General features: G+C 38.0%; 1 protein-coding gene across 1 annotated transcript in view; it reads left to right on the top strand.

The window, feature by feature from the left end:
* Window positions 1-25458, top strand: part of GABRA3 (gamma-aminobutyric acid type A receptor subunit alpha3) — a 349260-nt gene that overhangs the window by 297695 nt on the left and 26107 nt on the right. Inside the window, exon 8 of the mRNA XM_047843032.1 lies at window positions 23265-23417. Coding sequence (XP_047698988.1) covers window positions 23265-23417 — 153 coding nt within the window. The remainder of the gene's footprint in view (window positions 1-23264; window positions 23418-25458) is intronic.

The raw sequence follows: 25458 nt of genomic DNA, 5'->3' as shown, positions 1-25458 counted from the left end.
TAGGGGCGGGATTCACTGTGGAGTGGTGTGGCCCATCTGGGCTACTTGCACACTGCCAGGCTTGTGGTGCTGGGATCTGGCGTATTAGCTGAGGTGGATCAGTAAGGTGCACAGGGACGGGAGGGGCAGGCTCAGCTCACTTTTCCTTTAGTGATCTGCTTTGGGAGGAGCTCTGCGGCACCGGGAGGGAGTCAGACCCGCCAGAGGGATGGATCCGCAGAAGCACAGCATTGGGTGTTTGTGGTGCAAGTATGTTCCCTGACAGGAACTGGTTCCCTTTGGGATTTTGGCTGGGGGATGGGCAAGGGAGATGGCGCTGGCGAGTGCCTTTGTTCCTTGCCAAGCTGTGCTCTGTTGTCTGGGGCTCAACAACTCTCCCTCCCGTTGTCCTCCAGCCCTCCCATTCTCCAAGCAGATCCGTTAACCTATAACCTTCCAGATGTTATGTCCCGCTCTCTGTCAGAACACACTCCATCCAGCTCCTGCGTTTTTGCAAGCCAGACTCGGGGGCTCTGCTTTGCCGGCAAGCTGCCCTCCGCCCCAGCTCCCTCCCACCAGTCCGTGTAGCACTCACTACCTCTCTGCCCTTCCTACCCTCTTCCGTGGACCACTTGTCTATGCTTGGCTGCAGAGAATCCGTTTTGCTAGTCTTCTGGTGATTTTCTGGTTATTTAGGCAGGCGTGGGTGGAATCTAAGTGATTTGCAGGATGTGGTGAGCCCAGTGTCCTCCTATGCCGCCATCTTCCCAAAACTCCTGTTTTGTTTCTTAAATTCCACATGTGAGTGAATTCATATGATATTTATTTCACCTAGCATAATACAATCTAGTTCATGTTGTTGCAAATGGCGAGATTTCATCCTTTTTGATTGCCGAGTAGTATTCCATTGTGTGTGTGTGTGTGTGTGTATCTCACATCTTTTTTACCCACTCATCAATGGACATTTGGGCTCTTTCCATAATTTGGTTATTATTGACAGTGATGCTATAAATATTGGGGTGCATGTGTCTCTTTGATGTTGATTGTGCTGCTATAAATATTGGGGTGCATGTGCCCCTTTGAATCAGCATTTTGTATCATTTGGATAAATACCTAGTAGTGAAATTGCTTGGTCATAGGGTAGTTCTATTTTTAATTTTTTTTGAAGAACCTCCAGACTGTTTTCCAGAGTGGCTGCACCAGTTTTCATGCCCACCACCAGTGCAAAAGTGTTCCCCTTTCTCTGCATGCTCACCAACATCTCTTGTTTCCTACATTGTTAATTTTAGCCATTCTGACAGGTGTGAGATGGTTCTCATTGTGATTTTGATTTGTATTTCCCTACAATGAGTGACGTTGAGCATCATTTCATGTGTCTGTTAGCCACCTAGATGTCTTCTTAAGTGTCTCTTAATGCCTTTTGCCCATTTCTTCACTGGATTGTTTTTTGGGTGTTGAGTTCAACAAGTTCTATATAGAGTTTAGATTCTAACCCTTTATCTAATATGTAATTTGCAAATATCTTCTCCCATTCTGTTGGTTGCCTTTTGATTTTGTTGATTGTTTCCTTTGCTGTGCAGAAGCTTTTTATCTTGATGAGGTCCCAATAGTTCATTTATGCTTTTGTTTCCCTTGCCACTGGAGACATGTCTAGTAAGTTGCTGAAGCCAAGTTTAAAGAGGTTTCTGCCTGTTTTTTCCCCTAGGATTTTGATGGCTTCCTGTCTCACATTCAGGCCTTTTATCCATTTTGAATTTATTTTTCTGTATGGTTTAAGAAAGGGGTCCAGGTTCATTCTTCTGCATGTTGCTGTCTAGTTCTCCCAGTACCATTTACTAAAGAAACTTTTTTCCATTGTATACTCTTTCCTGCTCTGTCAAAGATTAGTTGGCCATACATTTGTGGGTTCATTTCTGGGTTCTCTATTCTATTTCATTGACCTATGTGTCTCTTTTTGTGCCAGTATCATACCATCTTTATCATTATAGCTTTGTAATACAGCTTAAATTACGGAATTGTGATGCCTCCAGTTTTGGTTTTCTTTTTCAACATTACTTTTGCTATTAGGGGTCTTTTCTGGTTCTATACAAATTTTAGAATTGTTTGTTCTAGCTCTGTGAACAATGCCACTGTTATTTTGATAAAGATTGCTTTGAATGTGTAGATTGCTTTGGGTAGTGTTGACATTTTAACAATATTTGTTCTTCCGATCCATGAACATGGAATGTTTTTCTCCATTTCTTTGTGTCTTCTTCAATTTCTTTCATAAGCTTTCTATATATTTTTTCAGCTGTTGATTAGTTGTAACAAGTATTTTATTTTTTGGCATAGTCTTTAGGATTTTCTATATATAAAATTATGTCATCTCAAATAGAGACAATTTTACTTCTTCCTTTCCAATCCTGATGAGTTTTAATTCTTACAGTCAGTAAGAACAGTCTCACCTGACTGCTCCATCAAGGGCTTTCAGTATTATGTTGAAAAGGACTGGTGACAATGGACACTTATGTCTTCTTCTTGATCTTAGAGCAAAACTTGCAACCTTCCACCATTGAGTACAATGTTAGTTGTGAACTTGTCATATATGGACTTTTTTATTTTGAGGAGCATTTCTTCTATACGCAATTTGTTAGGAGTTTTTATCATGAATGAATGTTGAATTTTCTTAAATGCATTTTCTGCATCTATTCAAATGATCATTTATTTCTTTCATTCTATTAATGTGATATATCACACTTATTGAAGTACAAATGTTTAACTGTTCTTGCATCCCAGGGATAACTCTTTTAAAGTGCTATTGACTGTGGCTTGTCAGTATTTGTTGAGAATTTCTGTGCCTGTATTCTTCAGGGATACTGGCCTGTACAATTGGCCCTTGAACAACACAAACTTGAACTGCATGATTTCACTTAAATGTGGATTCTTTTCCATAAATATATTGTAAAAATATTTGGGTATTTTTTACTACTTGAGGAAACTTACAGATGAACCATATTCCCTAGAAATGTTGAAAAAATTAAGGATAAGTGTGATACGTCATGAATGCATAAAACATATGTAGATACTAGTCTATTATTCACTACTATAAAATATACACAAATCTATTATAAAAAGTTAAAATTTATCAAAATTATGCACATAAACACAGGTGGCACATGGCACCATTCACAGTTGGGAGAAATGTAAAAAAATATAAAGATGCAGTGTTAAATCATAACTGCATAAAATTAACCGTAGTACATACTGCACTACATCAATAATTTTATAGCCACCTACTATTGCTGATGTAGTGAGATCATGTGTTGTGAGTATCCACTTAAAACACCACATGAAAACAAAAAGAGTAAAGGAAGGGAGGAGTTAAGATGGTGGAGTAGTATGGGGACCCTCACATTATCTCATCCCTGAAACACAGCTAGATCAACATCAAATCATTTTAAACACCTAGGAAATTGATCTGAGGATTAACGCAACAATCTGCACAATTTGAGCAAGAGATCTTGCCAGGTATGCATTGTGCAGAGGTGAATTGGGGAAGATAAAAGCTGCAGTGCTGCAGTGGGTAGGGAGCAGTTTTCATGGAGAGAGGACAAAGAGAAAGAGAAAGGGGGACATAGTGCAGCATGTCAGGATTGTACAAGAACAGCACTCTCCCCTGGAAGTAGCTGGAGACAGAGAAATAAAGAGTGAAAACATTCTCAGGGGACTGGACAAGAACTCTGTTCCCCAAAACCGTTGATGGGGAATAAGGAGAGGATTTCAATATGGACAGTATTCTATAAACAGTAGAGCCCACTGTCTGAAGTTTTGGAGCTCAGTGGCTGGTGGTGGGTGCTCTGTGGATGAAACAGGGAAAATCCCTGGGTGCAGGCAGTGTGATCTGAGGGACCCCTGTGCCACATGGGGAGAAGCGCTTCCCGTTTGGAACGCATTTTGTAGGGTGATACAGCCTTTCCTTGGACAAAAGTCCCAGTGGGCCCTAGAGAACTGCCACGTTTACTGGTATAGGAACAGAGATGGCAGCTGAGGACAGCAAAATCTGGTGCTGGCTGTGTGTTGCACCTGGTGCTGGCTGTGTGTTGCAATTTACCACAAACTCTGAGCCTTGGCAACCACACAGTCACATAAATGTTTTCTGGAACAAGTTGGTACCAGGCCATTGCTCAGAGAGAACCTCACCCAGAGGATCAGCACAGGTTCAAGCTAGCAGGGGTCTCTGAAGTGTGGGGTTTTGAAACAGCTCCATCTGAGATAAAACTCTAGGAAGGCACTGCTAGACAAGCAGACAGCTTGGACACAGGGTAAAGACAGGGAGCAGACGGAGGCCTGAGACAAAAGAGGTGTGATTTATTGCATATCTATGAGAGAAATTACTGCTCCAGAGACTAGAGAACAGGGAAAAGGAATTTTCACCTCTAGCCCACCAGCACTGATTTAACCCAGTGAGCTAAGCCTCACTACTAAGTGGAGAATGGAGCCATTACACTAAGCCCCCCCGCCCCCCCCGACTTGTGCCTTCCAGGCATATCCCCCAGAACACCAGCACAAATCCCTTCCACCTGCTTAGTCTACTAGGGATCGTAGTGTGCTGAAAAGTTTCAGTTCTAAAAGAAACTGGATCTAGCTTCATTTGGGTTTCTTTTTGTTTCTTTGTTCATTTCTTTGCTTATGTTATTTTTCTTTCTTCCTTAGATGAAGAAAGAGCAACATTTTTATTCTATTTTTATTTTATTCTATGTTATTTAAAAATATTTTTCTTCTTTTATATTTTTCTTCTTTTTTCTCTTTTCTATCTCTTTCTTATCTTTTCTTATTTTTTATTTAAATCCAAGTTAGTTAAAATATAGTATAATAATGATTTCAGCAATAGAAATAAGTGATTCATCACTTACATATGACACCCAGTGCTCATCCCAACAAGTGTCCTCCTTAATGCCTCTTGCCCATTTAGCCCATCCCCCCACCCAATACAATACCCCACCAGCAACCCTCAGTTTGTTCTATGTATTTGAGTCTCTTATGGTTTGTGTCACTCTCTGTATATTATTTTTGCTTCCCTTCTTTTATTTTCATCTGGTTTTTATCTTAAATTTCACATATGAGTGAATATATACATTTGTCTTTCTCTGACCTATTCTCTTACCATAATACACTCTAGTTCCATCCACATTGTTGCAAATGGCACGATTTCATTCTTTTTTATCACTAATATTCCATTATTTATGTATACCACATCTTTATCCATTCTCAGTCCGTGGACATTTGGGCTCTTCCCATACTTTGACTATTGTTGATAGTGCTGCTGTAAACATTGGGGTGCATGTGCCCCTTCAAATCAGTTCTCCTGTGTCCTTTGGATAAATACCTAGTAGTGCAATTGCTGGGTCATAGGGTAGTCCTGATTTAAATGTTTGAGGAACCTCCATACTGTTTTCCAGAGTGGCTGCACTAGTTTGCATTCCTACCAACAGTGCAAAAGGGCTCTTCTTTCTCCATATCCTCGCCAACATCTATTGTTTCCTGAGTTGTTAATTTTAGCCACTGTGACTGGTGTCAGGTGTTATCTCATTGTGGTTTCAATTTGTATTTCCCTGATGATGAATGATATTGAGCATCTTTTTATGTGTCTGTTAGACATCTAGATGTCTTCTTTGGAAAAGTATCTATTAATGTCTTTTGCCCATTTCTTCACTGGATTATTTGTTTTGTGGGTGTTGAGTTTGGTAACCTCTATAGAGATTTTAGATACTAACAATTTATTCAATATGTCATTTGAAAATACCTTCTCCCACTCTATTGTTTCCTTCACTGTGCAGAAGCTTATCTTGATGAGATCCCAATAGTTCTTTTTAGCTTTGTTTCCTTTACCTCTAGAGACATTTCAAGTAAGAAGTTACTGCAGCCAAGGTCAAAGAGGTTTCTGCCTCTTTGTTTTCTCCTCTAAGATTTTGATGGCTTCCTGTCTTACATTTATGTCTTTTATCCATTTTGAGTTTGTTTTTGTTTATGGTGTAATAAAGTGGTCCAGGTTCATTCTTCTGCATGTCACTGTCCAGTTTTCTTAGCACCATTTGCTGAAGACACTGTCTTTTTTCCATTGGATATTCTTTCCTGCTTTGTCAAAGATTAGCTAGCCATACATTTGTGGGTCCATTTCTGGGTTCTCTATTCTGTTCCATTGATCCATGTGTCTGTTTTTGTGCCAGTACCATACTATCGTGATGACTGTAGTTTTGTAATACATCTTGAAGTCCAGAATTGTGATGCCTCCAGCTTTGGTGTTCTTTTTTAGGACTGTTTTGGCTATTTGTGGTCTTTTCTAGTTCCATACAAATTTTAGGATTGTTTGTTCTAGCTCTGTAAAGAATGCTGGTGGTATTTTGATAGGGATTGCATTTAATGTGTAGATTGCTTTGGGTAATATTGACATTTTAACAATATTTGTTCTTCCAATCCAAGTGTATGGAATGTTTTTCCATTTTTTGTGTCTTCTTTAATTTCTTTAATAAGCTTTCTGTAGTTTTCAATATAAAGACCCTGCAACTTTGCTAAATTAATGTATTCGTCCTAGCAATTTTTGGTGGACTATTTTGGTCTTTTGTTTTGTTTTGTTTTTCTCTACTCAAAGACTCCCCCTTAAAATTTATTGCAGGCTGATTTAGTGATCATGAGCTCCTTTAGTTTTTGTCTGGGAAACTTTATCTCTCCTCCTTTTTTAATGAGAGGCTTGCTGCATAAAGAATTCTTGGCTGTATATTTTTCCCATTCAGCATGTTGAATATATCCTGCTACTCCCTTCTGGCCTGCCAAGTTTCTGTATATAGGTCTACTGTGAACCTGATCTGTCTTCCCTTATAAGTTAAGGGCTGTTTTCCCTTTGCTACTTTAATAATTCTTTCCTTGTCTGTGTATTTTGTGAATTTGTCTATGATATTCCTTGGTGTTGGTTCGTTTTCCACTATAATTTGCTCACATAAGCCTTTTGCCATTTTTTTCTCTCTTCATCTTCTGGGACTCCTATGATTGGGATGTTATTCCTCTTTAATAAGTAACACAGTTCTCCAAGTATCGTATCATAATCTTTTGCTTTTGTTTCCCTCTTTTTCCTGCTTCATTATTCTCCATAAATTTATCTTCTATGTCACTGATTCAATGCTCTGCTTCATCTATCCTTGCTGTCTTGGCATCCGTTCAAGATCACATCTCAATTATAACATTTTAAATGTTGTCCTGACTAGATTTTACTTCTTTTATCTCTGTAGAAAGGCAGAATGGGATTCTATGCTTTTTTCAATCCGAGGTAGTATTCTTACTATCATGATTCTAAATTCTAGTTTAGACGTCTTGTTTATATCTGTGTTGATTAATCCTCTGGCTGTCATTTCTTCCTGTTCTTTCTTTTGGGCTGAATCTTTTTTTTTTGTCCTTTTGGAGTAAGAGAAAAATTAATAAAATAAAAAATGAAAATTAAAACATTAAAAAAATCAAATAAAGGAAGCTACATCCTAGCTATGTTTTAGTCTCCTTGTTGAAAGAAGCTTGATAGAACAGAGAATAAAGGGAAAGAAAAAAGGTTAGAAAAAAAATCTAAAAATTAAAAAAAATTATATGATAAAATATAATAAAATGAAAAAAGAAAATGAAATAGAATAAAAATTTTAAAAATAAGATATAAAATAAAAACAATATTTTCCTCTTTCTGTATCCAAAATATTGTTTTTCTTCTTCCAAAATGACAAGATGGAGGAATTCACCCCAAAGAAAGAACAGGAATAAATGATGGCCAGGGATTTAATCAACACAGATATAAGTAAGATGTCTAAACTAGAATTTGAAACCACGATATTAAGAATATTAGCTGGGGTTGAAAAGGAAGTATAGAAGACTCCAGAGAATGCCTTTCTTCAGATATACAAGATAGTCTAGTCAGGCTGAAATTAAAAATGCTATGACCAAGATGCAATCTCGAATGGATGTCATGATGGTAAGGATGGACAAAGCAGAGCATAAAATCAGTGATATAGAAGACAAAATTATGGAAAATGATGAAGTTGAAAATAAGAGGGAAACAAAGACAAAATATCATGATACAAGACTTAGAGAAAATAGTGACTTAATAAAGAGGGATAACATTTGCATCATAAGAGTTCCAGAACACAAAGAGAGAGAAAAAAAGAGCAGAAAGTTTACATGAGCAAATCATAGCTGAAAACTTTCCTAATCTGGGGAAGGATACAGACATCAAAATCCAAGAAGTACAGAGAATTCTCATTAAACTGAACAGTAACCCACCATCACCAAAGCATATCATAGTCAAATTCACAAAATACACAGACAAGGAAAGAATCATGAAAGCATCAAGAGAAAAAAGTCTTTAACCTACAATGGAAGAGAGATCATGTGCACAGCAAATCTGTTCACAGAAACTTGACAGGCTAAATAGGAGTGGCAGTATATATTCAACATGCTTAATTGGAAAAATATGCAGCCAATAATTTTTTATGCAGCAAGTTTTTCATTCAGAATAAAAGGAGAGATAAAGAGTTTCCTGGACAAGAAAAAATTAAAGGAGTTTGTGACCACTAAAGCAGCCTGCAAGAAATTTTAAGGGGGATTCTTTGAGTGGATAAAGAAAAAACACAAGGCAAGACCAAAGGCAACAAAGTCTAGATAGGACCAGAGAACATCACCAGAAACACCAACTCTAGAGGCAACACAAGGGCACTAAGTTCATATTTTAATTGTTCACTGTGAATGTACATGGACTAAATGCTCCAATGAAAAGACATAGGGTATCAGGATTTTAAAATATTATCCATCTATATGCTGCCTATAAGAGACTAATTTTAGGCTTAAAGAAACTTGCAGACTGAAAGTGATGGGATGGATAACCCTCTACCATGCTAATGGATGTCAAAAAAAAAAAGATGGAGTAGCCATACATATATCAGACCAACCAGATTTTAAAACAAAAACTGTATGTAACAAGAGATGAAGAAGGGCATTATATCATAATTAAGGAGTCTGTCACCAAGAAGATCTAACGATTGTAATTATTTATGCCCCTAACTTGAGGGAACACAGATATATAAATCAGATAATATCAAACATACAGAAACTCATTGATAATGATACAATAATAGTAGGAGACTTTAACACCCCACTTACAACAATGGACAGATCATCTAACTAGAAAATCAACAAGGAAGCAACGGGCTTTGAATTACACATTGGACCAGATGGACTTAACAGATACATTCAGAATATTTCATCCTAAATCAGAACACAATTGCTTTTTGAGCGCACATAGTACATTCTCCAGAATAGACCACATGGTGGGCCACAAATCAGCCCTCAACAAATACAAAAAGATTGAAATCATATCTTACATATTTTCACACCACAATGCTGTGAAAGTTTAAATCAACCACAAGAAAAAATTTGGAAAGACCACAAATACTTGGAGGTTAAAGAACGTCCTACTGAAGAATAAATGGGTTAAACAAGAAATTAAAAAGCCAATAAAGCTAATTAAAATGAAAACAAAACAGTCCAAAACCTTTGGGATGCTGCAAAGGCTGACATAAGAGGGAAGAATATAGTAACACAGGCCTTCCTAAAGAAGGAAAAAAAGTCTCAAATATACAACCTAACCTTACACCTAACGGCTCTGGAAAAAGAAAAGCAAATAAAGCCCAAAACAGCAGAAGAAGGTAAATAATAAATATTAAAGCAGAAGTCAAGGATATTGAAATCAAAACACGTAACAGATTAAGACATAGTTCTTTGAAAGAATTAACAAAATTGATAAACCTCTAGCCATACTAACAAAATGAAGAGGGAAAGGACACAAATAAATAAAATCACAAATGAAAGAAGAGATATCACAAACAACATAGCAGATATACAAACAATTATAAGATAATATTATGATCAATTATATGCCAACAAATTGGGCAATGTGGAAGAAATTGACAAATTCCTAGAAACATATAAACTACCAAAAATGAAGCAGGAAGAAATAATAGAAAACTTGCACAGATCCATAACCAGTAAAGAAATTGAATCAATAATCAAAAATCTCCCAACAACCAAGAATCCAGGGCTAGATGACTTTCCAGGGGAATTCTACCAACAATTTAAAGAAGAGTTAATACCTATCACAAAAAAGAGAATGGAAGGAAAACTTACAAACTCATTCTATGAAGACAGCATTACCTGGGTTCCAAAACCAGACAAAGATCCCCATTGAAAATGAGAATTATTACAGACCACTTTCCCTGATGAACATGGATGGACAAATCTTCAACAAGACACTCGCAAATTGAATCTAACCAATACATTAAAAAAATTATTAACCATCACCAAGTGGGATTTATTTCTGGGCTGCAAAGGTGGTTCAATATCCACAAATAAATCAGTGTGATATTCCACAATAAAGAAATGATAAGAACAACATGATCCTCTCAATAGATGCAGAAAAACATTTGACAAAATGCAGCATAGTTTCTTGATAAAAACCCTCAAGAAAGTAGGGATATAAGGAACATACCTCAACATCATAAAGGCCATATGCAAGAGATGCACTGCTAATATCATCCTCAATGAGAAAAAACAGAGCTTTCCCCCTAAGTTCCAAAACATGACAGAGATGCCCATTCTCATCGCTGTTGTTCAACATAGTACTGGAAGTCCTACTTTTAGCAATCAGACAACAATAAGAAATAAAATTCATACAAACTGGTAAGGAAGAAGTCAACTTTCACCATTCACAGATGACATGATACTCTACATGGAAAACACAACAGACTCCACCAAAAAACTGCTAGAACTGATGTATGAATTCAGCAATGTCGCAAGATATAAAGTCAATGCACAGAAATCTGTTGCATTGCTATACACCAATAGTGAAGCAACAGAAAGAGAAATCAAGGAATCTATCCCATTTTCAATTGCACCAAAAACCATAAGATACCTGGGAATAAACCTAACCAATGAGGTAAAGATCAGTACACTAAAAACTATAGAAAGCTGATTAAAGAAATTGAAGAAGACCCAAAGAAATGGGAAAAACATTCCATGTTCATGGATTAGAAGAACAAATATTGTTAAAATGTCAGTACTACCCAAAGCAATCTACACATTCAATTCAATCCCTATCAAAATAATATGGGTATTCTACACCAAGCCAGAAAAACAATTCTAAAATTTGTATGGAACCAGAAAAGACCTCAAATAGCCAAAGTAATGTTGAAAAGAAAAACAAAAGCTGGATGCATCACAATTCTAGACTTTAAGCTGTGTTACAAAGCTATAATCATGAAGACAGTATGATATGGCACACAAAAAAAAACAGACACATAGATCAATGTAATAGAATAGAGAACCCAGAAGTGCACCCACAAATGTATGGCCAACTAATCTTTGGCAAAGCAGGAAACAGCATCCAATGGAAAAAAGTCCCTTCAGCAAAAGGTGCTGGGAACCTGGACAGTGACATGCAGAAAAATTAACCTGGACCACTTTCTTACACCATACAAAATTTCATAATTTCAAAGTGGATGAAAGACCTAAATGTAAGACAAGAAGCCATCAAAATCTTAGAGGAGAAAACAGGCAGCAACCTCTTTGACCTTGGATGCAGCAACATTTTACTAAACATGTCTCCAGAGGCAAGGGAAATAAAAGCAAAAATGAACTATTGGGAAATTCTCAAGATAAAAAGCTTGTGTACTGCAAGGAAACAATCAGCAAAACTCAAAGGCAACTGGTGGAATGGGAAAAGATATTTGCAAATGACATTTCAGATAAATGGTTAGTATCCAAAATCTATAAAGAATTTACCAAACTCAACACCCAAAAAACAAAGAGTCCAGTGACAAAATGGGCAGAAGACATGAATAGCCACTTTTCCAAAGAAGACATCTAGATGGTCAACAGACACATGAAAAGATGCTCAACATCACTCATTATCAAGGAAATGCTAAACAAAACCAGACTGAGATATCACCTCATGCCAGTTAGAGTGGCTAAAATTAACAACTCAGAAAACAATAGATGTTGGCGAGGATGTAGAGAAATGGGACCCTCTTGCACTGCTACTGGGAATGCAAACTGGTGCAGCTACTCTGGAAAACAGTATGGAGGTTTTTCAAAAAAAATTAAAAATAGAACTACCCTATGACCCAGCAATTGTACTACTAGGTATTTATCCAAAGGATACAAAAATGCTGATTCAAAGGGATACATGTACCCCAATGTTTATAGTAGTGCTATCAACAATAGCCAAATTATGGAAAGAGCACAAATAAGGAAGATGTTGTATATACAGTATATACAATGGACTATTACTCAGCAATGAAAAAGAATGAAATCTTGCCACTTGCAACAATGTGGATGGAGCTAGAGGATATTATGCTAAATGAATTATGTCAGTCAGAGGAGGACAAATATCATGATTTCACTCATATGTGAAATTTAAGATACACAATGGATGAACTTGGGGAAGGGAAGGAAAAATAATATAAAAACAAAGATGAAAGCAAACTTTTAGATACTCTCAAATACAGAGAACAAACTGAAGATTGCTGGAGGGGAGGGGAGTGGGGGGATGGTCTTAATTGTTGATGTGTATTAAGGAGGGCGCTTGTTGTGATGAGCACAGGGTATTATATGTAAGTGATGAATCATTAAATCCTAATTCTGAAACCAATATTACACTATATGTTAACTAACTTGAATTTAAATAAAAAAATACATATGTAATGCTAATAATCTCCATGTGAGCAGTATATGTCTCTAGTAAAATTGTGTATAATGGTAAAAAAAATGATCTCTCATGGTTTTTGCATATTTTTCATCATGTTTAGTGCAATACCATAAACCTTGAAAAACACCATGGAAACCTCACAAAGTGCCACTAGTGATTATGGGAGTGGTCCCAAGAAGCAGAGAAAAGTCATGACATTATAAGAGAAATGTCAATTGCTTTATATGAACCATAGATGGAGGTCTACACCTGCAGCTGCCCACCATTTCAAGATAAATAAATCCAGCATTAGGACCATTATGAAAAAAGAAAAGGAAATTTGTGAAGCAATCACTGCAACCACCTAAGCTGGTGTGAAAACCTTGTAATTTTTGTGAAATACTTTTTTCTCATATTGAAAACGCAGCTCTTATATGGGTACAGGATTGCTATAAGGAAGGCATATCCATAGACTCTAATGTGATTCAAGAAAAAGTGAAGTCATTATATAACAATTTAAAGTAAAAGGAAGGTGAAGGATCTAATGTTAAGGAATTTAATTCCAGCAAAGGATGGTTTGATAATTTTAGAGTGTTGGTTTAAAAAATGTCAAAATAACAGGAGAGGCAGCTTTTACCAACCAAGAGGCAGCAGATGAGTTCCCAGACACCATTAGAAAAATCATTAAGGAAAAAAGATATCCATCTTAACAGGTTTCTAATGCAGATTAAAGTGCCCTATTCTGAAGGAAAAATGCCATAAAAGACATTTATTAGTAAGGAAGAGAAGTGAGCACCAGGATTTCAGGAAGGGAGGGACAGACTACCTCTACTGCTTTATGTAAAGGCAGTCAAGTTTAAGATAAGGACTGCCTGTATCTATAAAACTTCTAACCCTCAAACTTTGAAGGAAAAAGATAAACAACAGCTATCAGTCTTTTTGTTAAACAAGACATCCTGGACGATGCAAACCTTTTTTTCCGGATTGGTTCCATCAATGGTTTGTCCCTGAAGTCAGGAAATACCTTGTCAGTAAGAGCCTACCTTTTAAAGTTCTTTTGATTTTGGATAATGCACCTGGCCACCCGGAAACTTGTAAGTTCAGTATCAAAGGTATCTAAGTGGACTACTTTCCCCCAAACACAAAACCTATAATTCAGCTACATCAAGGGGTTACAAGGACCTTTAAATTTCATTATACACAGTACTCTATGTAAAAGATCACCAACCCTATGCAGGAGAACCCCATTAGAGAGGACAACATGAAAGCCTTGAAGGATTACAACAGTGAAGGTGCCCTTGCTATTACAGAAAATGCCATGAAAGCGATCAAGTCTGAAACAATAAATTCCTGCTGAAGAAAACTATATCTAGATATTGTGCATGACTTCAGAGTATTTATGATAGAACCAAAGAAATAATGAATGAGATTTTGATATGGCAAAAAATGGGGGGATTAGAGGGTTTTATGACATGGATCTTGAAGAAATTCAAGAGCTCATAGACAGGGGTTCCTGGGTAGCTCAGTTGGTTAAGTATCCAACTTCAGCCCAGGTCATGATCTCATGGTTCATGGGTTTGAGCCCCTGCATCTGGCTCTGTGCTGACAGCTCAGAGCCTGGAGCCTGCTTTGGATTCTGTGTCACCCTCTCCCTCTGCCCCTCTCCTGCTCACTCTCTCTCTCTCAAAAATAAACATTAGGCATAAAGATTATTTTGAGCTGAAGATACTTGAGAATCAACAGATACATAAAGAAGTCTTCACAGAGATTTTATTATCTGACTAAAGTGAGAAAGTCCTGAGAAATAAGGGCTACCATAGATCGCCTATCCCCAAGATAGACTTGAACAAACAAACCTGACTGAGATAGCCCTTATGACTTACTAGTTTCTTTGACATATTTATCTTCACACAGTTTGCCACACTTGCAAGTCTCAAACCTTTTCCTTTGTCTTGTCATATCTCCACAATTTTTCATTCTTTGTTAAAAATGGGTGACTTAGTTGGTTAAGCACCTGACTTGGGCTCAGATCATGATCTCATGGTTCATGAGTTCAAGTCCTGCATTGGGTTCCATATTAACAGTGTGGATCCTGCTTGGGATTCATTCTCTCCGCTCCCACTCGCTCTCCCCCTCCCTCACTTGTGCTTTCTCTCTCTCTCAAAATAAATAGACTTAAAAAATGGTATATAAGCTTTCAGCCATATCCACTTCTTCGAGTCTTCACTTTTCTAGAAAAACCCATGTCTGATAAAAATTAATGTCAAATAAAATGTGTATGCCTTTAAAAAAAAGAGCTAATAGATACCACATCTGAAGAATTAACAGAAGACAACTTTATGGAGATGACTGCATCTGAACCAGTGCCAGACAATGGGGAAGAAGATGTAAAAGAAATAGTGCCAGAAAACAATTGCATTAGACAGTATGGAAGAAGGGTTCCAGTTATTCAAGGCTGCTTTTGACATTTTTTATGGCATGGACCCTTCTATGATATGGGAACTGAAACTAAAGCACATGGTGGAAGAAGAATTAGTACCATATAGAAACAGTTTAAAAGAAATGAAAAAACAAAAACTAATCAGACAGGCATTAAAATATATTTCTGTAAAGTTATACTGAATGTGCCTGCCTCTCCTGCCTCACCTTTCATCTCCTGCACCACTTCCATCTCTGCTACCCCTGAGACAGCAAGACCAATTCTTCCTCCTCTTCTTCCTTCACCTACTCAACATGAATACAAGGAGGATGAAGACCTTTACAATGATCCAATTCCACTTAATGAATAGTAAATAATCATCATGACAAACAGTTAAAAAACTTATCTGTTGTGTGTTCATGTGAATATCTAATAACTGTACAGCAAGAACTGTATGAGACACTTTTGTGTCATCATCATTACCTAAATATTCATTGTGAAGAACATCATGTACAAGACTTGTATGAAAGTGGATAGCCTATTCTTACATAGGCATAAAGTGAGTGATATTTAATATAAAATTAATGTGTTTTGTTTTATAACTTTGCTTTCAAAGAATTACATTACCGTTCAATAATTCTCTCTTGTAACTGGAGACAATGCATATCAGCCTATCATCATAGGCATGCATTTTTTAAAAGTAAGTGTTTCCAATACTATAGCATGAATATGACTATAATACTGTATGACATAAAAATTTTATAATGACTCATTCATCAGTGTATAGGCTGAGCCACCACAAAGTAATTGTATTGATTATACTAGGCTACCATAAAGCAATCATAGTGCTGCTTCTTTGTTATCAATGCATGAATTGTTATACTTGTAAACAAATATTAATTTTACATATTTTCATTTTTGATGTCTAGTGTCAGTAATATGTATAACATTTGCAATGTTTTGTATTATATAAGACAATATTGATGTAGGTAGTAACAGATGATTTGTCTTATAAACAGTTGAGGTAAACTTAGAGTATCAATACAGTGCAGTAATGTAAATGTATTTTCTCTTCCATATGATTTTCTTAATAACATTTTCTTTTCCCTAGCTTTATTGTAAGAATACAGTATATGATACTTATAATATACAAAATGTATGTTAATCCACTGTTATTGGTAAGGCTTCCAGTCAACAGTAGGTTATTAGTAGTTAGGTTTTGGGGGAGTCAGAAGTTATAGGCAGATTTTCCATTGTGTAGGGGTTTGGTGTCCCTAAATCCAGTGTTATTTAAGTCTCAATTGCAATTTTCTTTCATTCTGAGTCTTTATCTGGTTTTGGCATCAGGGCAAAGCTAGCCCTCTAAAATGAGTTTGGAAGCACTTTCTCCTTTTCAATTTTTTGGAAGAGTTTAAGGATGACTGACATTCATTCTTCTTTAAATGTTTGGTTACCCATGAAGCCATTTTGTCCTGGGATTTTCTTTGTTGGAAGGTGCTTAATTACTGATTGTGTCTCCTTGCACCACATTGATCTGTTTAGATTTTCTATTTATGATTCAGTGGTCCATACTCCACTTTTCAGCAGCGCCCCAGGGGGCCTCTGTTGCATGGAGAACTAGCTACTTGCAGCAGTTGGGTACCCTGCTGTTTTGAAACACAGGTTAACCCTGGCATACTCTACTGCTTGGGGTGGGGATCCCTAGGTATTACAGTGGACCTGTTTCAACTCATGGAGATCACCATTGTGGTGAGTGGAGTGCCATGACTCCCCTTCCCATTTAGCAGTGTAGTCAGTGGTTTTTGACCTGTGGAGGTCTCTATTTTGGTAGTGGGGGTCACCATGACACCCAGGCAAGAGAGCCAGAGCATTTTGGACCTGTGGAGGTCGCTATTTTGGTGGGTGGGGACACCAGGACACCAAGGAGTGTGATCCTTTTGTCTAGACTACCACCATTGGGCAAGGCCTCTGCTGGAGTTGTGCTGTTAGTCCAAACTCTGCTGTTGGGTGGTGCCTCTGTATTCATCTGTTTCCCAGAGCTGCAGACTACTTTCAGAGGTTGTGTTCCCTGCACAGGTGGGGAAAGACTGCTGGCTGGACTCTGAGGTGTGAGGTTGCTAGCAGAGACCTGGTATCATGGCCAAGATCCATGCATAGGTGGCTATATGTTTCACCACCATCCCCCATTTTGTTCCTAGTTGACCTCAAATGGTCTAGCTTCACTGATTCCTCCAGTATTTCCCATGAGGCAAGGCAGAAGTAGACCTCCAGGGGAGTGCTCTGGAATACTGGGGAAGCTGTATATCCACCTTAGTCTCTCCTTTTCCATTAGAGAAACCATAGACACAGAGGAACCCTCTAGGTGATACATTGGGCTTGCCTGAGGGAGGGAAGAAGTTAGCAAAGTGAAGGCACTTCTCTTACCTTTCTAATGTGGCTTTTCTTGGATTTTGTGCTCCAGGAGGATGCTTCTGTTTTATTCCCTGGCTCTGAGATTTTCACAAAAGTATTGTCCATAAATAGTTGCTAATCCATATATTTGTGATGGGATACTGGAGCCAGGGATGCTGTATTCCACCATCTTGTTCATCTTCGGCATGCTCTTTGCTACTTTGGAAATAAAATAGGAAGACATAAATTGAAAGAAAGAAGGCTAGAAAAATAAGATTGAAGAAAATAAATTCAGTTATTTAAAACAAATGGCTAATTTGATAAGTTTTTGTAAAATATACTCACTTTAAGAGATCTACAAAATACAACTAATTTATGAACAGTATTTATTACATATTTTATACATTAAATATTCCACATGATCAGATACAGGATTAATAGACAGGAGTTTGGAGGTGTGAGACTAAGATGGAGAAGGGGAAAACTGCTTTAGCTAATCAAAGTCCAAATCTCATTAAAAATAAGTATTCAAAGCATTTTCAGTGGAGAGAGAGAGACTGAAGGGAAGAAGAGGGAGAGAAAGGAATAGAAATGAAAACAGACAGCAGAGGGGGTAAGATAAGAGTAGGAGAGTGTGAAGAACAAAGGCAGAAATAAAAGGACTGAAAGAGGAAAGAGAAAAAAAGGAACTCAAAAATTATAATGAATAACACATTCTATAATTTCGTATGAGAATTCATTGCTAAGTTAACAATAAGCCAAACTGAATCAAAACCACACTCAGATCCCACCTTATGCCAGTCAGAGTGGCTAAAATGAACAAGTCAGGAGACTATAGGTGCTGGAGAGAATATGGAGAAATGGGAACCCTCTTGCACTGTTGGTGGGAATGCAAATTGGTGCAGCTGCTCTGGAAAACAGTGTGGAGGTTCCTCAAAAAATGAAAAATAGATCTACCCTACAACCAGCAATAGCACTGCTAGGAATTTACCCAAGGGATACAGGAGTACTGATGCATAGGGGAACTTGCACCCCAATAGTTATAGCAGCACTTTCAACAATAGCCAAATTATGGAAAGAGCCTAAGTGTCCATCAACTGATGAATGGATAAAGAAATTGTGGTTTATGGGGCGCCTGGGTGGCTCAGTCAGTTAAGCGGCCGACTTCAGCTCAGGTCATGATCTCACAGTCAGTGAGTTCAAGCCCCGCGTCCGGCTCTGTGCTGACAGCTCAGAGCCTGGAGCCTGTTTCAGATTCTGTGTCTCCCTCTCTCTGACCCTCCCCCATCCATGCTCTGTCTCTCTCTGTCTCAAAAATAAATAAACATTAAAATTTAAAAAAAGAGAAATTGTGGTTTATATACACAATGGAGTACTACGTGGCAATGAGAAAGAACGAAATATGGCCTTTTGTAGCAACGTGGATGGAACTGGAGAGTGTTATGCTAAGTGAAATAAGTCATACAGAGAAAGACAGATACCATATGTTTTCACTCTTATGTGGATCCTGAGAAACTTAACAGAAGACCATGGGGGAAGGGAAGGAAAAAAAAAAGTTAGGGAGGGAGCCAAAACATAAGAGACTCTTAAAAACTGAGAACAAACTGAGGGCTGATGGGGGGGTGGATGGGAGGGGAGGGGGGGTAATGGGTATTGAGGAGGACACCTGTTGGGATGAACACTGGGTATTGTATGGAAACCAATTTGATAAAAATTTCATATTAAAAAAAGTAATAATAATAATAAGCCAATTTGTATTTTCCATGTTCACATAAACAAGTTGAAATGTGAATACACACACAATATTGATTGTGCATTGAGCTTTGTATGACCAGATGCTGTTTCTACACTTAGGTACAACGGAGTGGGTGGGGTAGGAAAGTGGGAAATTGCCTCATGGGAGAACTGCCAAAACCAAATGTCGGTAAAGGGAGAGATGAAAAGTAAGAAGCTCTAATAAGTAAAATAGTAGAGTTATAAAATTGCATGGGTCTATTTGGGGACTATTTTGGGGGAAATTCACTTTTTTTTAACTCTTTGAGAGATGGCAAGCGCCTGGAGTCTTAAGCAAAAGAGAGATAAAATTGGATTTATGTTTCAATAGGATCATTTTGGTGTGCTAAGAATACATTGAAGGGGCCAAGACCAATTATAAAGCTATTACAGTATGTAAGTACAAGATGATGGTAGCTTACACTAGAGGGGTAGTAGTAGAGGTAGTGAGAAGTGGTTAAATTATAAATATTTTGAAGAAAGAACTCTCAGGGTTTGCTGATTGATTGGGTATCTGTGTGTGTACACACAGATGCATACATGAAAGAAGGAAGGAGAGAGAGAAATCAGTGATGGTTGCTAGCAATTTTTGGCGTTCCCTGGTTAGTGGATGTATCTCTCCAATCTCCGTCTCTGTCATCACATGTCATCATACATCTCCCTGTGTGTGTCTGTCTTCTTTTTATATAAACATTGGTCATAGTGTATTAGGGACCATCCTACTCCAGTATGACCTCATTTTAACTAATTATACTTGCAACAACCCTATTTCTAAAGGTTACATTCTGTTTCTTTATATCTTCCTCAATTACCTTCATAAGCTTTCTATAGTTTTCAGCATACATATCTTTTACATCTTTGGTTAGATTTATTCCTAGGTATTTTATGCTTCTTGGTGCAATTGTGAATGGGATCAGTTTCTTTATTTGTCTTTCTGTTGCTTCATTGTTAGTGTATAAGAATGCAACTGATTTCTGTACATTGATTTTGTATCCTGCAACTTTGCTGAATTCATGCATCAGTTCTAGCAGACTTTTGGTGGAGTCTATCGGATTTTCCATGTATAGTATCATGTCATCTGCAAAAAGCGAAAGCTTGACTTCATCTTTGCCAATTTTGATGCCTTTGATTTCCTTTTGTTGTCTGATTGCTGATGCTAGCACTTCCAACACTATGTTAAACAACAGCGGTGAGAGTGAGCATCCCTGTCGTGTTCCTGATCTCAGGGGAAAGACATTCCCTGCTCATGGATTGGAAGAATAAATATTGTCAAAATGTCAATACTACCCAAAGCTATCTACACATTCAATGCAATCCCAATCAAAATTGCACCAGCATTCTTCTCGAAACTAGAACAAGCAGTCCTAAGATTCATATGGAACCACAAAAGGCCACGAATAGCCAAAGTAATTTTGAAGAAGACCAAAGCAGGAGGCATCACAATCCCAGACTTTAGCCTCTACTACAAAGCTGTAATCATCAAGACAGCATGGTATTGGCACAAAAACAGACACATAGACCAATGGAATAGAATAGCAACCCCAGAACTAGACCCACTAATGTATGGCCAACTCATCTTTGACAAAGCAGGAAAGAACATTCAATGGAAAAAAGACAGTCTCTTTAACAAATGGTGCTGGAAGAACTGGACAGCAACATGCAGAAGGTTGAAACTAGAACACTTTCTCACACCATTCACAAAAATAAATTGAAAATGGATAAAGGACCTGAATGTGAGACAGGAAACCATCAAAACCTTAGAGGAGAAAGCAGGAAAAGACCTCTCTGACCTCAGCCGTAGCAATCTCTTACTCGACACATCCCCAAAGGCAAGGGAATTAAAAGCAAAAATGAATTATTGGGACCTTATAAAGATAAAAAGCTTCTGCACAGCAAAGGAAACAACCAACAAAACTACAAGGCAACCAACGGAATGGGAAAAGATATTTTCAAATGACATATTGGACAAAGGGCTAGTATCCAAAATCTATAAAGAGCTCACCAAACTCCACACCTGAAAAACAAATAACCCAGTGAAGAAATGGGCAGAAAACATGAGTAGACACTTCTCTAAAGAAGACATCCGGATGGCCAACAGGCACATGAAAAGATGCTCAACGTTGCTCCTCATCAGGGAAATACAAATCAAAACCACACTCAGGTATCACCTCACGCCAGTCAGAGTGGCCAAAATGAACAAATCAGGAGACTATAGATGCTGGAGAGGATGTGGAGAAACGGGAACCCTCTTGCACTGTTGGTGGGAATGCAAATTGGTGCAGCCACTCTGGAAAACAGTGTGGAGGTTCCTCAAAAAATGAAAAATAGACCTACCCTATGACCCAGCAATAGCACTGCTAGGAATTTACCCAAGGGATACAGGAGTACTGATGCATAGGGGCACTTGTACCCCAATGTTGATAGCAGCACTCTCAACAATAGCCAAATTATGGAAAGAGCCTAAATGTCCATCAACTGATGAATGGATAAAGAAATTGTGGTTTATATACACAATGGAGTACTACGTGGCAATGAGAAAGAACGAAATATGGCCCTTCGTAGCAACGTGGATGGAACTGGAGAGTGTTATGCTAAGTGAAATAAGCCATACAGAGAAAGACAGATACCATATGTTTTCACTCTTATGTGGATCCTGAGAAACTTAACAGAAACCCATGGGGGAGGGGAAGGAAAAAAAAGAGGTTAGAGTGGGAGAGAGCCAAAGCATAAGAGACTCTTAAAAACTGAGAACAAACTGAGGGTTCATGGGGGGTGGGAAGGAGGGGAGGGTGGGTGATGGGTATTGAGGAGGGCACCTTTTGGGATGAGTACTGGGTGTTGTATGGAAACCAATTTGACAATAAATTTCATATATTGAAAAATTAAAAAAATGAAAAAAAATAAAGGTTACATTCTGAAGTACTCAGGGTTAAGACTTCACCATATCTTTCTGGGGTACACAATTCAACCCATAACAAGTAGGAAGCCTAGGAAGAAGATATTATTTAAAGACAGGCTGGATGAGAATGCCAAGGAAGTGGGTGAGGCAGAAAATAGGACAAGTATTGAGTCCTGACATCCTCAAGTGTTTAGAAAGTTGAAGGAACCAGCAAAGGAGACTGGAAAGATAGGAAGGAAACCAGAAGAGTGTCATGACCTAGAAGTTTGGTTAAGAGAGTCATTCCAGGAGGATGGAGTGCTCATCTATGGAAAATGCTGCTGACAGATCCATTAGGACTGATAAATAATTGATAATCTACCTTACAGGGTTGTTGGGAATGTGTAAAGTTAATATTCCCCAATCACTCAAAACTGTTTGGCACATAGTAAGAGTTCAATATGTGCTCATGCTTGTTTTAGAGTGGGGTGATCTAGGCTAACCCACATTCTGCTAGATGAACTTTTGGTTCTAACCCTATAAGTCCATTCAAACAAAAGAGCAGAATGGTTAAAAAGCATAAATGGTGGAGCCAACCCATATGACCTTGAATTCAGGCTCTGCTGCTTAGTAGCTGGAAAACCATGCTTAAGTTATTCAATCTCTCTTTGCTTGAGTTTATTGGACTATAAAAGGATAACAATAGTATCCACCTTATAGCATTTTTGTAATCATTAAGTATGTTAAGAATATTAAAGTGCTAGAAGAGTGCCAATCACAAGCAAATGCTATAGAAAAGAATGATATTTATTATTATTTAAATGAATACACTAATGTATTTGAATGAATCTGTGTCAAAATTGCTCTGAGCAAGCTGTGTTGGTATAGTATTAGCATATTTTCACACAAAAGCACTGCTTCATGATTATTAAAGAGATATGGTTATGTGAACTTGGTAGGTGCTGGAATGTCTTGTTTTGACTATAAGGTTAAAGAGCTTGGTGAACTGAATTGGGGCCCTTCTTGATTTAACAATGTTTATTCAGCTACATATTGCCTAATTTTACTCTCTCCAGGAGAATATGTCGTCATGACAACCCACTTCCATCTCAAGCGAAAAATTGGCTACTTTGTGATCCAGACCTACTTGCCATGTATCATGACTGTCATTCTGTCACAAGTGTCTTTCTGGCTCAACAGAGAGTCTGTTCCTGCCCGCACGGTCTTTGGTGAGTGTTGTCTTATGGAGAATGGGGAGGTGAGGGCATTTGCTAAGTCTTATGATGGACTGTCAGGTTGGGATATGGAAAGTGGATGGAAGCAATGCCTGGGCCTAGCATTGGTAAGTGAGTCATCAGGTCCTGGTATTTCAGGCAACTGAGTTCTTAACAAAAAAGTGGGAATAAGAAGAGTGTTGGGGGCGCCTGGGTGGCTCAGTTGGTTGAGCGTCCACCTTCGTTCGGTTCAGGTCATGATCTCACAGCTCATGACTTCCAGGTTCGCTTCAGGCTCCTTGCTGACAGCTCAGAGCCTAGAGTCTGCTTCGGATTCTGTGTTTCGGTCTCTCTGTCTGCCCCTCCCCTGCTCACGATCTCTCTCTCTCAAAAATAAACATTAAAATAAATTTTTATAAAAAGAGTGTTGCAGTAGGAAGTTTATTAAATGCTTCCTGTCTCAGTCAAGTTTGCTTTTGGAACTGGAGAGGGACTGAGCCTTCAGTGAAAAAGAGAAAATTGGTGGGCAGAGCTGGAGAAGGTGGGAAGTGAGAAACTAAGTTGACAACAAAGAAGTGGACTGGGTGCTTTTTTATCATCCTTTTTTTTCTCTATAAGCATCTGACATTGATGTTTCTCCTCTAGCTTTTTTAAATTGCAAATTATCAGTAAAGGGTACACAAAGCTTGAAGGGTTTTTCAATAGTACCTACAATCAGGAAAATTTTCTTTAATATAAATTTACCGATGTCTAAAAGAGATTTGCATATTATTAGCATTTTCTGCTGGAAGACTTAAACATATAGAACATTTTCTGCCTGTTTTCCCCACTGTAAACATTTTTAGGAGACAAATATTCACTCTTTTTAGTCTACTAACCTGCCTCCATAGTAGTGGTGGCTGTGAGGCATGCACAACAACAGTTCTGGTGAAGTGGAGGGAGCAGAATCTATATAGGAGTCACTGATTTTTAGAAATATAACAAACTAGATACCCTGAAAATCTCCCTCCACAAAATTCTAGAAACGTTAGATAAAACATAGAAAATATTCTTTTTAAATATGTGAGATGATAAGAAATTAAAGGAAATGCTCAGGAGCCCAAATGAAAGAGGGAACTAAAAATTGGAATGTTAGTCACATGAGCTGATACTGTTATAGTTGGAAGATGGGTAGATAGACTACTAGTCTTGGTAAATAAGAATTTTGGGGTTTTTTAAATTTATTTATTTGGAGGGAGGGAGGGAGAGGGAGAGAGAGTGAGAAAGAGCAAGAGTGAGAGAGAGCAAGTGGGGGAGGGACAGAGATTGAGGGAGAGAATCTGAAGAAGGGTCTGCTCTGTCAGCACAGAGCCCGATGCAGGGCTCAAGCCACCAAACCCTGAGATCATGACCTGAGCCAAAACCAAGAGTGGGACGCTAAACCGACGAAGCCACCCAGGTGCCGCAATAAGGCTCTGAGTTTTAAGATTACACAAGAAAGGCTCTGAGCCTGAGTGAAGTTTAGGATTAGAACTAGGGCTGTGGTAGACTAAATAATGCCCCCCGAATATATCCATGTCTTAATCTCTGGAATCTGTGAATGTTACCCTATATAGCAAAAGCGGTGTTGCAGATGTGCACTAAATTAAAGATCTTGAGATGGAGAGATTATCCTGGATTATCTGGATGGGCCCTAAATATAATCACAAGTGTCCTTATAAGAGGGAGGCAGAGAGATATTTGACTACAGAGCAGAAGGCAGTTTGATGAAAAAAGCTGAGGAAATTTGAAGATGCTCTGCCGTTGGCTTTGAAAGAGGAGAAGGCCCATAAAACTGCCAGACTTCTGACCTCCAAAAGTGTAAGAAAAAATATTTGTGTTGTTTTAAGCCACTTAATTTGTGGTTTTTTTTTGTTTTTTTTTTTTTTACATAAACCATAGGAGACGAATACAAGGATTCATCTCATCAATCCAATACCATTTAAGGGTTATACCCTAGAAAGAGCACTAGAAAAATACAGTAATCAGGGAGACAATAAGGAGGCATGTCTATTTTGGCCAGGGATCTGTGTAAAAT

This window comes from Prionailurus viverrinus, chromosome X (genome assembly GCF_022837055.1).
Source record: "Prionailurus viverrinus isolate Anna chromosome X, UM_Priviv_1.0, whole genome shotgun sequence".
NCBI classification, from domain to species: domain Eukaryota; kingdom Metazoa; phylum Chordata; class Mammalia; order Carnivora; family Felidae; genus Prionailurus; species Prionailurus viverrinus.
This window is presented reverse-complemented; position numbering and strand designations above follow the sequence as displayed.